The 14327-nt window shown below is 42.8% G+C and overlaps 1 protein-coding gene across 2 annotated transcripts in view; it reads right to left on the reverse strand.

The window, feature by feature from the left end:
* The window catches only part of CTCF (CCCTC-binding factor), a 166672-nt gene that overhangs the window by 75998 nt on the left and 76347 nt on the right, over positions 1 to 14327 (reverse strand). For both annotated transcript variants that reach the window (XM_089689957.1, XM_089689956.1), the window contains one exon: positions 13230 to 13363. In XM_089689957.1, the coding sequence (XP_089546083.1) occupies positions 13230 to 13363 (134 nt within the window). The remainder of the gene's footprint in view (positions 1 to 13229; positions 13364 to 14327) is intronic.

Genomic DNA, 14327 nt, shown 5'->3' on the forward strand with positions numbered 1-14327 from the left:
GATAAGGTTATTATTATTATTATACAGTGTTTATATAGCACCAAAGGGTTTGCTCAGCGCTGTACATTAGCGAGGGGGACAGAACATGAGACAATACAATACACGAGGGGTTCGAGGGCCCTGCTCTTTCGAGCTTACAATCTAGGAGGGCGGGGATAGTGGTACAGGAGGAAGTGGCTGTGGGGGATGGAGTGGTAGGAGGAGTGGAGGAGATCGGTTGTTAAGTGAGGGTGGGGTAGGCTTCCCTGAAGAGATGGGTTTTCAGGGTGCGCCTGAAGGTGAGGAGGGTAGGTGACAGTCTGATGGATTGGGGTAGGGAGTTCCAGAGGATGGGGGAAGTCCTGGAGAAGTCCTGCAGTCGGGCGTGGGAGGAGGAGACGAGGGAGCTGGAGAGTAGGAGGTCCTGTGAGGAGCGAAGGGCACGGGTGATGTGTGCGTGCTTCAGGGGGTGGGGAATGCGCCAGTAGAGAGGGAGAGATTGAAGATGTGGGGGAGGGAGCGAATGATGGAGGACGGGGGTGACTGGAGGAGTTGAGAGGGATAGGGTCCAGGGGGCAAGTGGTGAGGCGGGCTTCAGTGAAGACCTTAGTGACCTCCTCAGTGGTAGCAGGGCTGAAAGAGCGGAGTGTTGTGGAGGTTGTAGTGTGAGGGGCGTTAGGTATGGTGGGGGGCAGTGCGGTTGCGAGGTTAGAGGAGGGGAGAGTTGAGGGGGTGATAGAGGGAGGGAGGCTAGGTGGAGAGGTAGATTGTGAATTGACAATGTCCTTACGGATTGCGTCGATCTTCTTTTGGAAATGATTGGCAATCTCGTGGGCGGTGAGTGAGGTACTCAGTGGAGGTGGGGGGGGGGGGGGGGGAGCAGGGATTTCAAAGTGGAGAAGAGCCGGCGAGGACAGGTGGAGAGGTTGTTGATGAGGGTTATGAAATAGGCTTGCTTGGCGGCGTGGAGGGAGGTGGTGTAGGTGGGGAAAGCGGATTTGTAGAGGGATAACGCTCGAGGGGACCTGGTTTTGTGCCATAATCGCTCCAGCGTGCAACTGCGTCGTTTGAGACATTTTGTATGGTCATTCTGCCAGGGTTGAAGCGGTCGGGGTCTGATGTTACGCGTGGTTAGGGGTGCCAGGGAGTCTAGGGCAACTGACAGTGAGTCGTTGTACGCAGTAGTGGCCAGGTCAGGGCATGACAGTGGAAAAATACTGTTGTACAGACAGTCAGCTGCAGAGTGGAGAGGGGCCGGGTTCAGGTTGCGGAGGTTACGGCTGGTGATAGTTTGACACTTGGGGGGGGGGGGGTTGTTAGAGGAGGGGGAGATGGAAAACGTGAGGAGGTGGTGGTCAGAGAGGGGGAAGGGGGTGTTAGTGAAGTTGTGGAGGGTGCAGAGGTGGAAGAAAACGAGGTCCAGGGTGTTCCCATTGGTGTGGGTGGAGGACTGTGTGCACTGTGTGAGCGCGAAAGAGGAGGTTAGGAGGAGGAGTTGGGAAGTAGCCGGGTTGTTGACGTTGATGGGGATGTTGAAGTCCCCGAGGATGATGGTCGGTAGCTCAGAGGAGAGGAAGAAGGGAATCCAGGCGGCAAAGTCGTCCAGGAAGAGGGATACGGATCCAGGAGGCCGATAGATTACTGCAATCCTCAGGGTGGTGGGAGAGAAGAGCCGGATGCAGTGGGCATCGAAGGAGGAGAAGGTTTTAGTTAAATTATTACCAAACAAACCAAAGTTAATATATAAAACAGCCCTTAATCTTAGAAATAAACGTGTACACAAATGTCACAGATCAATGGCACAAAGTTTAACTTTCTTAGAACTAAAATGGTTTTTGTTTTTTTTTTTTTTTTTAATGTGGGAGGTGTCCCCCCTGTAGAACTAGTTTGGGAGGAAAGAAACCGGTAGAAAAGTTATCAGATGTCACTGGCAAGCAGTATAATATTAAAGACTTCATTACATGTAGCAGGACCCTTGTGGTTTATGTCATCGTATGTAGTTTTGGGCTCCAATATGTAGGGAGGACCACTAGGAAACTCGGCAAAAAAAAAAAATTAGTAAACACATTAATAACATAAAGAAAGGGTACAAGCAATACCACTATTCCAGGATTCCAGGAGTATGAAGTTTTATGCTATAGATAAAATTAAAGATCAATGGAGGGGTAATAAGAAGAAAAATGAAGTGTCTAGGAGAGAAACACAATGCATTTTTTACTTAAAATCACTATCACCTGGGGGGCCGATTGTAGAATGTGTGATTTAAATTGCTCTATATTTCAAATTTTATGGAGATATATATATATATATACATACATACACACACACACACACACACACACACACACACACACATACAAACATACATACAGTGGGGTAAAAAAGTATTTAGTCAGCCACCAATTGTGCAAGTTCTCCCACTTAAAAAGATGAGAGGCCTGTAATTGGCATCATAGGTAGACCTCAACTATGAGAGACAAAATGAGAAAACAAATCCGGACAATCACATTGGCTGATTTGGAAATAATTTATTTGCAAATTATGGTGGAAAATAAGTATTTGGTCAATATCAAAAGTTCATCTTTGTTATATATCCTTTGTTATATCTCCTTTGTTGGCAATGACGGAGGTCAGACATTTCCTGTAAGTCTTCACAAGGTTTGCACACACTGTTGCTGGTATGTTGGCCCATTCTTCCATGCAGATCTCTTCTAGAGCAGTGATGTTTTGGGGCTGTTGCTGGGCAACATGGACTTTCAACTCCCTCCAAAGGTTTTCTATGGGGTTGAGATCTGGAGACTGGCTAGGCCACTCCAGGACCTTGAAATGCTTCTTACGAAGCCACTCCTTCGTTGCCCGGGCGGTATGTTTGGGATCATTGTCATGTTGGAAGACCCAGACACGTTTCATCTTCAATGCCCTTGCTGATGGAAGGAGGTTTGCACTCAAAATCTCACGATACATGGCTCCATTCATTCTGTCCTGTACAAGGATCAGTCGTCCTGGTCCCTTTGCGGAGAAATAGCCCCAAAGCATGATGTTGCCACCCCCATGCTTCACAGTAGGTATGGTGTTCTTTGGATGCAACTCAGCATTCTCTCTCCTCCAAACACGACGAGTTGTGTTTCTACCAAACAGTTCTATTTTGGTTTCATCTGACCAAATGACATTCTCCCAATCGTCTTCTGGATCATCCAAATGCTCTCTAGCAAACTTCAGACGGGCCGGACATGTACTGGCTTAAGCAGGGGGACACGTCTGGCACTGCAGGAGCCGAGTCCCTGGCGGCGTAGTGTGTTACTGATGGTAGCCTTTGTTACGTTGGTCCCAGCTCTCTGCAGGTCATTCACTAGGTCCCCCCGTGTGGTCCTGGGATTTTTGCTCACCGTTCTTGTGATCATTTTGACCCCACGTGGTGAGATCTTGCATGGAGCCCCAGATCGAGGGAGATTATCAGTGGTCTTGTATGTCTTCCATTTTCTAATTATTGCTCCCACAGTTGATTTGTTCACACCAAGCTGCTTGCCTATTGCAGATTCAGTCTTTCCAGCCTGGTGCAAGTCTACAATTTTGTTTCTGGTGTCCTTCGACAGCTCTTTAGTCTTCACCATAGTGGAGTTTGGAGTGTGACTGTTTGAGGTTGTGGACAGGTGTCTTTTATACTGATAACAAGTTCAAACAGGTGCCATTGATACAGGTAATGAGTGCAGGACAGAGGAGCCTCTTAAAGAAGAAGATCCAGGTCTGTGAGAGCCAGAAATCTTGCTGGTTTGTAGGTGACCAAAAACTTATTTTCCACCATAATCTGCAAATAAATTCTTTCCAAATCAGCCAATGTGATTGTCTGGATTTTTTTTCTCATTTTGTGTCTCATAGTTGAGGTCTGCCTATGATGCCAATTACAGGCCTCTCTCATCTTTTTAAGTGGGAGAACTTGCACAATTGGTGGCTGACTAAATACTTTTTTGCCCCACTGTGTATGTATATGTATATATATATATATATATATATATATATATATATATATATATATTACATATACCTACACACACACACACACACTTATTTTTCTTCTTCACCAATGTGTGTATAGTCGATATATATGTATAGAGATATTGTGGTTTACTGGACATTTATGGGCGATTTTTATAATTTTATAGGCATTCATTTAGGATTTCAGCACTGGTAATATTGCAGTTAGATGTGTAATCGACGGTTAAACATCGCTAGTTAGACAGGAGGGTATATATGGTGAGGAGTGGAGCAAGACGGCACAGCTCCTGGTGACGTCATGCTGATGAACCGTATCGGGCGGAGCCTTTTGCATCACTTCAGGTGCCTCATTTCTGGTCTGTGGAACGCAGGAGCGTCCCTGACCTACGAGACTAAGCATCATTGCTTGTTTTTACTGTAAGTGCATTTCTGTGTTTATAGAATTCTTAATAAATGATAGAATACTATTTCTAGCTATATTTTCTGGTTCCTTCAAATACACACAGGTGGATTGGAGGAGAAAGGAGAATAAATGGTATTGGTGGTGGGAACGTATTGGGACACCTGCCTTTACAAGCACATGAGCTTTAATGGCATCCCAGTCTTAGTCAGTAGGGTTCAATATTGAGACGGCCCACCGTTTGCAAGAGAAATATGCATATCTGCAAATAGGGGGTACCGCAGGGGAAAAGCTCCAGTTTAGTTTGCTTGACCCTCTTACAGTTAGGTGACTGATGGGATATAGTAGATAACAGTTTGTCCTCTCAGGCCTTAATTTACAGGTAAGAAGGTGAATTTGTCTGACAAATTAGTTTCTTCATAACCATTAAATGATTCCTATTAAATGTTCACCACCACCATCACAGCATAATGTTTAGCTGCAGTCTTGTCAGGAAATAGTTTTTCTATACCCTCCTCTCAATAAAATGGTGAATCGTACTTCTACTTTGGAAATATTTCCACCATGAAACTTCACCTGAGAGGAAATCTGTAATCTGGATTTTTTTCCAAATGCTACAAGAAAAACAAAAATACATCCTAGCATGCCAGAGGTAACCTAAATACAATAAAAATACTGTATTAAATTTAATGAATTTAATAATTAAAGTATGAATAGCTTTTTCCTCCAGAGTTCTCATTCCAGAAACACTGTTTCTGGACCATCACAAAGTGTTTATTCACCAGCAGCATCTTCAAGTGTTACAAAGCACTGCCCGGCAAAAATACACACCTTTATTTATATATAAAATGACACCTGAAAATCAGAACACTGTTAGATCTCTTACAAGAGTATTATATGCTTCTTGGGTCAGCATTGCCAATAACTGAAAGTGCATATTGGCATGAAGCTTTTACCGTATTTTTTGCTCCATAAGACGCACTTTCCCCCCCCCCCCCCAAAAAAGGGGGGAAAATGTCAGTGCGTCTTATGGAGCGAATGTAAAGCGTCCGGTCCGGTATTTCTGCCGCCACCATGTCAGAATATCGGGCCGGTCGCTCAGCTCTTCTCTCCTGCAGGACCTTACCTGTTCCTTGCTCCAGCGCTGCAGTCTTCCCGCGGCAGCTTCTGTGACAGCCGGGTGCTCACTGCGCATGCGCGAGAAGCGCTGCGCTTTGTGAATGGTCCGGCGTCTTCTGGGACACGACAGGTCCCAGAAGGCTCCGGGGCATTCACAAAGCGCATGCGCATTGGGCACCCGGGTGACACAGAAGCCGCCACGGGAAGAAGGAAGGACAACTCCGCGGAAGTGGGAGCGGGTACCTGTCAAATTCAGGTACCCGTTCCCCCTCCCTCCCCAAAGGTCCACAGTCTCTGGTCATCTGTACTATGTCCGCAGTCTCTGGTCATCCCCTCTACTGTCCCCGCAGTCTCTGGGCATCCCCTCTACTGTCCCCGCAGTCTCTGGGCATCCCCTCTACTGTCCCCGCAGTCTCTGGTCATCCCCTCTACTGTCCCCGCAGTCTCTGGTCATCTCCTGTACTGTGTCCGCAGTCCATTGGTTCAGAATATTTAGTTTAGTTTATTTACTGAACAAGCTGTACTTCTATTTCAAGAATAATACTTCTATATACACTGCATTTCACAATCCCATTGTAACCAAACAACTTTGAAATTGTAAAAATACTCCACACTGACTTTTCTTTAAATTTTTCCCAGAAAAAGTTTTTCCCCATGGCTTCAAAATATCTGTAACTTTTACATCTCTAGTTCTGAGGAAGGCAAGCAAGAGTGGTAATATCCTTTTGAACACCCTGGGAGCAGAAGAAAGGCCAAAAGGCAATGCTCTGGGCAAAGGGACGCATTGTCAGTCTGAATCTGACTGCTGTGCAGGCCTTTGGCAGGGCCGGGCAGCTGAATTAATGATGGTCAGCAGGTGCCCAGATGTGACCAAAACATTGTAGGCAAGCAGCTGAACAGAACCAGATGATCCATATAGCATTTCAGAAGCAGGAGCAGCAACAGAAATGTGCATCATCAATGATGAAAGGTGGAAGAAGGGATGCGGAACGTACGCAACACTACCTAGTGGATGACGTCAATGTTCCATTTTCTGTTAACGGTCACCATGGAAAGATGGAATTGGCAGGAATGTTGAAATGATGCCCAATTGGTGCCAACTGTGAGGTAGTATCTAGTGCTTCAGGTTAACCTGGCCTAACTCAAACGTTTTGTTTCTCAGAGACTGGGTCACACCAGAAGCTGTGCCATCCATGGCTATGGAACTGGAGAGTGCTCTCTATGGCTCACCAACACAGTACACAAGGGTCTGGTAACGATGCAAAGCCCTGTGCCGCAAGGTCACATTGCAGGTAAGCCCTGCACCTTATGGTTCAACAGAGTCCAGATAAAGTTTTTAAACCACTTGAGACAGAACTGGGTCTCACCAGAGGCAGTGCCATGGTTCTAGACCACAAATAAACAAAGGTCTGAAAAGTGCTACAGAGGCCAGGGCCTGAATGTCCCATTCCAGGCTAACTCCTCAGTCTTTGGTTCAGCAGGGTCTAGGTATTGTTGCCAAAAAGCTGCGGTTTCTAAAATCTTGATTAATTGATTTCTTGAGGAAAGTGATTAAGAGATTAAATGAAAAAACCCAGCAGACTTAAGGTAACCAGGTAATATATGTAGTAAAACATCAAAGTTTAAATGAGCAACAAAGGCACAGCACCATAAATTTGTCAATAATCTAAAGACCAAAAATACTTTAGCAATATACAGAACTATAAATACTTTAGTAATTAATAGATTTCCTAAAGAAAAAATAAACTGAGTATGTTAAATGAGAAAATTAAAAAAAAAAAAAAAAAGCAACACTGTAATCGGAGTTTCTTAACCACTTGCCTACCAGGCACTTTTACCCCCTTCCTGCCCCTGCCCAGACCAATTTTCAGCTTTCAGCGCTCTCATACTTTGAATGGCAATTGTGCGGTCATGCAACACTGTACCCAAACTAAATTTTTATCATTTTTTTTTAAACAAATAGAGCTTTCTTTTGGTGGCATTTAATCACCACTTGGGTTTTTATTTTCTGCTAAACAAACTAAAAAAAGACCAAAGATATAGAAAAAAAAATTCTTAGTTTCTGTTATAAAGTTTTGTAAATAAGTAATTTTTCTCCTTCATTGATAGGCTGCACTGATGGACAGTGATGAGGCTGCACTGATAAGTCGCACTGATTCAACTGATGGGCACTGCTTGCCAGCACAAATTTGCACTGATGGGGCTACACTGATCATCAGGGCACTGATCATCCATTTCCTACTGATCAGTGTAGATGCCCCCCCCCCTGTGAATCGCTGCTTACCGGCTCTCCTCTTCTCGCGTGCTGTCAGAGGACTGCCAATAACTGACATTTCCTATTTACCCGGTGATCAGCTGTAACATATCTGGTCACATGGTAAAAGCGGATTGGCCAGTTCCTTAGTCATGTGATCAGCTGTATCCGAAGGACATAGCGATCACTGATCATACCCCAGAACTAGCTGCCGCGCTGCAGCCATCTTTTGGCTATAGCGCAGTCTGGAACAAAGCTGAGCAAAAAAGGTGTTTAACCTAAGACATAAGGAAAAAAATTAAAAAAAATGAGGCACTAATATGTCTAAGTACTACAAAATATATTCCTGTGTACCTCAGTAGACAAAGAAATGCATATTAGCACTCTATGGCACAATGCCCCATGCAAAGAATATGTTAAAGACCTACCCCAGATACAATTTCATATCATATGTAATGCGTACATCAGCAAGGTTGCTGTAAAAGACATCAGTGCCAGCTGCAGCATAAAGACAGACTATGCGTCATGGACAAATATGAAAGCCTTCAGCTTGCAGATAACGTTGACACCTTTAGTTGTAGTGTTCATCTGTAGTACCAACTATTTGATTAGTTTAAATGTCTGATACAGTTGTACCATCAAAAATATAAAGAAAAAAAAATCTTGAAAGCTGTGTCTCACAATGAATGGGAGGGGCATAGATAAATACAATGATAAAGCTAAACTGAGCAAGAAAGTGAAGGGATGGGCTAAGGTCTTCCAGGGATGGCCTTCAGTTTAATGCCTAGTGTCTAATCTTCCTCTGTAGGCAGCAGTATAACTGATGGTTCACGAATATGGAACGCTGTGTCCCCCTCAACCGACATTAAAAAAAAAAAAAAAAAAAAAAAAAAAAAAAAAAAGCTGGGGGTATACCAACAGGAAACAGTGTCACTTCATGCCAAAATTGCACAGATGCCTGTAAAACCATTTGCCTCAAGCTGGCATCAGCTGATGAGATGACATCAACAAACAGAGAACGTGTGAATTGTAAATCAGGCAAGTCTTGCATAGCTATGAAACCGATGACTGGTGCCAAAAGACCGATGGGGAACCTACTGTTCAGGTAGGATTACCGGTAACGGAATACAAGGCCTTGCCTTTGCAGACTATGCCTGCGATAAAAACTATCAGACCAATTAATTATAAGCCAAAAGGGAGTCAAACAAAATAACCAAGAATTTTTGAGATTTCAACCAAACTTGACTGCTGTACAGGTCCTAGTGTTAAGATTGTTAGTCTCAACGCTTTTGTAGATAGCCATCCAAGTATATTGGACGTAAAACCTATTTTTGAGGCATCTAAGCACAGGATACAAAGAGAGCTGCCCCTAGTAAATGGGGGAGGGGGGGTTTGGCCACAAGCAAGGGGCATTGGCTGTACCTTTTTTTTGTGGCTAACATCCAACATACAACCCAACGATAAAAATCGTACCTTCAATGAACAGTGTTGTACAATTACCAAAAAAAAAACAAAAAACAACTTTCCCCCCAATCTTGCCACATAAGGTATTGGCAACCTTAAAGACACCAATTTTGCCTAACGCAGTCAGCTTGGGACAAACCAAACCGGTTAGGGTAAATATTGATCTATTTGACAGATGGGGACGTCATGTAGTTTAGTCTGTGCATCTGCAGATTTCATATTTAACCCTATTACAGAAGATCTCTGAAGAGTAAATAGTAAGCATGCAATGTACAGTTGCAAGAAAAAGTATGTGAACCCCCTTGGGATTACGTGGAGTTTTGCATGAATTGGGCATAAAATGTGCTCTGAACGTCATCTAAGTCACAACAATAGAAGAACACAGTCTGCTGAACATAATACTACACAAACATTAGATGTTGCCATGGTTTAATTGCACATAACATGTAAACATTCACAGTGCAGGGAGGAAAAAGTATGTGAGGCCCTAACTTAATGACTTCTCCCAGAGCTAATTGGAGCCAGGAGTGAGCCAACCTTGACTCCAATCAGTGTGATGATATTGGATGTGTTGCTGACAGCTGTCCTGCCCTTAAAAAACACACATCTGTTTTGGGTTTACTGGTTTCAAAAAGCACTGTCTGATGTGAACCATGCCTCGCAGAAAAGAGCTCTCAGAAGACCTACGATCAAGAATTGTTGACTTGCATGAAGCTGGAAAGGGTTACAAAAGTATCTCCAAAAGCCTTGATGTTCATGTGTCCATGGTAAGACAGACTGTCTACAAATGGAGAAAGTTTAGCACTGTTGCTACTCTCCCTAGGCCTGGTCATCCTGTAAAAATGACTGCAAGGGCACAGCGCAGAATGCTCCATGAAGTAAAGAAGAATCCCAGAGTGTCAGCTAAAGACCTACAGAAATCTCTGGCACATGCTAACATTTTTGTTGACACATCTACAATAAGGAAAACATTAAACAAGAATGGAGTACATGGGAGGACACCACGGAGGAAGCCATTGCTGTCCAAAAAGAATATTGCAGCACGTTTGAAGTTTGCAAAAGAGCACCTGGATGTTCCACAGCACTACTGGCAAAATATACTGTGGACAGATGAAACCAAGATTGAGTTGTTTGGGAAGAACACACAACACTATGTGTGGAGAAAAAAAGGCACAACACGCCAACATCAAAACCTCATCCCCACTGTAAAACACGGCAGAGGGAGCATCATGGTTTGGGGCTGCTTTGCTGCCTCAGGGCCTGGGCGGATTGTTTTCATTGATGGGAAAATGAATTCCAGAGTTTACCAAGACATTTTGCAGGAAAACGTACGACCATCTGTCCGCCAACTGAAGCTCCGCAGAGGATGGGTGATGCAACAGGACAATGACTCAAAGCATACAAGTAATTCAACAAAACAATGGCTGCAACAGCACAGAATACGACTTCTGGAGTGGCCCAGTCAGAGTCCTGACCTCAACCCGATTGAAATGCTGTGGCATGACCTTAAGAGAGCGATTCACACCAGACATCCCAAGAATATTGCTACACTAAAACAGTTTTGTGAAGAGGAGTGGTCCAAAATTACTCCAGATCGTTGTGCAGGTCTGATCTGCAACTACAGGAAACGTTTGGTTGAAGTTATTGCTGCCAAAGGAGGGTCAACCAGTTATTAAGTCCAAAGGTTCACATACTTTTTCCTCCCTGCACTGTGAATGTTTACATGTTATGTGCAATTAAACCATGGCAACATCTAATGTTTATGTAGTATGTTCAGCAGACTGTGTTCTTCTATTGTTGTGACTTAGATGACATTCAGAGCACATTTTATGCCCAATTCATGCAAAATTCCACGTAATCCCAAGGGGTTCACATACTTTTTCTTGCAACTGTATTTAGTAGCACAGAATCCTTGATTTATACCAGCATATTAATGTACATTGATTATATATCTATATGAATAGATACTCTCCATAGTAAAAATTGTGCATATACAAATATATGCATTGTATTCTATTAGCACTTAAACTTATTGCACATTAATGCGAGAAGAAAAAAATCATGCTGACCGATTATAATACAGGTACGTTAGATTTTACATACATCAATGTGTATGTTGGAAGGTGACTGTGTACTGCATGGAGAACAGTGAACAAACTATGGTGGATTACCTAAACGCTATGGATATTATATAATGATTGTGCACCACAAGAGTCACAGAGTGTCAATGGATTGCATGAAAGGAGCCGTTATGTCAATACATGAACACCAAAAGATATCTGGACTGTTTAAGTCCTATAACCAAGGGAGTATTCCACACATAGGACAAAGCCAACAGTGAAGCCTCTATTATAGATGTGGTCACACATGGTGTTTTACAATTTTAACAAATTGATAGTCATGCCTCAGAGTGCATCACTACATGCAATTATACAGCACCACCTGATCTGCATAACATTTTCAGAGCTTTAACCACATGCCACCCAGCCATCACATATAAACGGTGGCAGAGCGGCACTCGTAGGCAAAAGCACGTTTTAAAACGGCTGCCTTCAAAACAGGTAGGGAGCGCACGCCCGCCCTGCCTGTCTCACGGGTGTCAGCAGCGGGTCTCCGCCGGTTTTTACCAGCCGTTTTCCCGTGATGAGCGGTAATCACTGACAGAGCAGGGCTGCATTGTTTACACACAGCCTGCTCTGTGACAGTTCGCCGACAAGCTGCAGAGGGAGAGAAGAGTTTCTCTCCCTCGATCAGCTCCCCCCTCCCTCCCCCCGTCCAATACACACCCCCGCCCCCTAGTAAAACACTCCCATTACACAGCAAATTCTAAAAATGTGAACCCCTTCCTCCCCAGTGACATTAGTACAGTTTCAGTGGTTTTTTTTTTACTGATCACTGTATTACTGTCACTGGGGATGTAAGTGACCCCAAGTCAGTCCCCCCCCTGCCCCCCCCCCCGTGTCAAAATGTCCGCCGCAGTCCCGCCATAAGTCGCTGGTCGCCGCCATATGTCGCTGATTTGCGCTATATGTCGCTGATCGGCGCCATTATTAGTATAAATAAAAATTAAAAATCCCAGTATCTTTGCCGCCATTTGTAAACGCTATAACTTTCACGTAAACCAATTAATTTACACATATTGGTTTTTTTTTTCTTTTAGCAAAGCCATGTCGCAGAATGCATTTTGGCAGAAATTTATGACTAAATTTGATTTTAGCATTTTTTTTTTACTGGACATGTTTTATAGCAAAAAGTCCAAAATATTGTTTTTTTTTCCTCAAAATTGTCAGCTTTTTTTTTTTATAGCGCAAAAAATAAAAACCGCACAGGCGATCAAATACCACCAAAAGAAAGCTCAATATGTGGGGAAAAAAAGGATGTAGATTTCATTTATGTACAGTATTGCATGACCGCGCAATTGTCCGTTAAACTAGCGCAGCGCTGTATAGCAGAAAAATGGCGTAAATTGCAGTATTTATACCATAGATTGTAGACGCTATAACTTCCACACAAAGCAATCAATATGCACTTATTGGAATTTTTTTTACCAAAAACATGGAGCAGAATACATTTTGGCCAAAATTTATAACCAACTTTGAGTTTACTATATATTTTTTATAGCAGAAAGTAAAAAATATTGTTTTTCTTCAAAATTTTTGGCCTTTTTTTGTTTATAGCGTGAAAAATAAAAAGCGCACAGGTGATCAAATTACACCGAAAGAAAGCTCTATTTGTGTGAAAAAAAGGACGTAAATTTCGTTTGGGTGCAGCATTGCATGACCGCGCAATTATCAGTTGAATTAGTGCAGCGCCGAGTAGCAAAAAGAGGCCTGGTCATTAAGGGGGGTAAATCCTCAGGAGCTCAAGTGGTTAACAAAGGTGCAATGAAGTTGCTTATAACATTTTTAACACAAGTTAAATATGGAAATTACTGAGTGCACCACGTTTAAGTTCAACTCCCATTGATATTTTTTTATGCAAAATGTCTGTGTACAAGAAAAAACATACACTGCTTCTTACCTCAACACTGGCATAATCACACATGGAACACTTAAATGGCTTCTCATGCGTATGTTTGTAACGGCGATGTCTGACCAATTCACCACTGGTTACAAAGGCCATATCACAATCTGGGCATTTATGAGGCCTGGTACCTTAAATATACAATATGTTACCATATGTTTTATAAATGTGCAATAACAAAACCAAGCAAAAAACAGTAATAAAGGACAGGAAAATTAAGATTTATGCAATGATGGAATTAATGTGGACCTTCCATGGAAGGTGAAAGGTCTGCTGTTTTTGGCAGCCCCTTGTCCTCCAAACACAAATGGCTTTTTAAAAGACCTCTAATCAATAAACCAGCCCTGGCTTCCAACATTTCAAGAGAAAGCACAAGTGATGTCCCTGTGCCTCCAGGCAGGTATTGTACTGGAGTAATGATACTGCAATAAAAGTTAAAGGGCAAAAATGTACAAACCTACTACAGGACAATTATATGGTACAGTTCATAGAGGCCCCAACTAGGAATGATGCTCTGCTGGACCTGGAAATCTCAAACCATGCAGAGCTTTTTACAAATGTCCATATAAAATAACATCTCGGTAGCAGTGACCTGAACATGATCTAATTTATTGTTAGCTGTAAACAGCAAGCACATACGGGAAAAATAAAAATGCTCAACTTTAAGAGCTAAATTTTCCAAGGCTGAGAGCTGCTCTCCAAGACTTAAGACTGGGAGGGAATATTGGCATCGATGAGCACAACACAGAAATTAGACTTCTTCAAAAAGACTGTGTGTGAACACACTGCAAAAAATATTCCAATGGGCAACAAGTTTAAAAGGCTAAAAATCAAACCTATGTGGCTTACGGCCAAAGTTAAAAAAAAAAGCTATGGATCATAAGAAAAGAGCTTTTATGAAATATAAAAATGAAGGAACACCATCATCGTTTAAAATGTTACAAAGAATAAAACAGAGTATGCAAAAAAGGCAACAAAGGCCGCAAAAAATTAAAACATGCGACAAACTGCAAAAGATAGCAGGACACATCCCCAAAAATTATTCAAATATATTATTAGTAAAAAGGTCAGGTCAAAGTATTTAGGCCCTTTACA

This window comes from Staurois parvus, unplaced genomic scaffold (assembly GCF_062004578.1).
Source record: "Staurois parvus isolate SC_StPar_1 unplaced genomic scaffold, SC_StPar_1.0 ptg000505l, whole genome shotgun sequence".
Lineage (NCBI taxonomy): Eukaryota > Metazoa > Chordata > Amphibia > Anura > Ranidae > Staurois > Staurois parvus.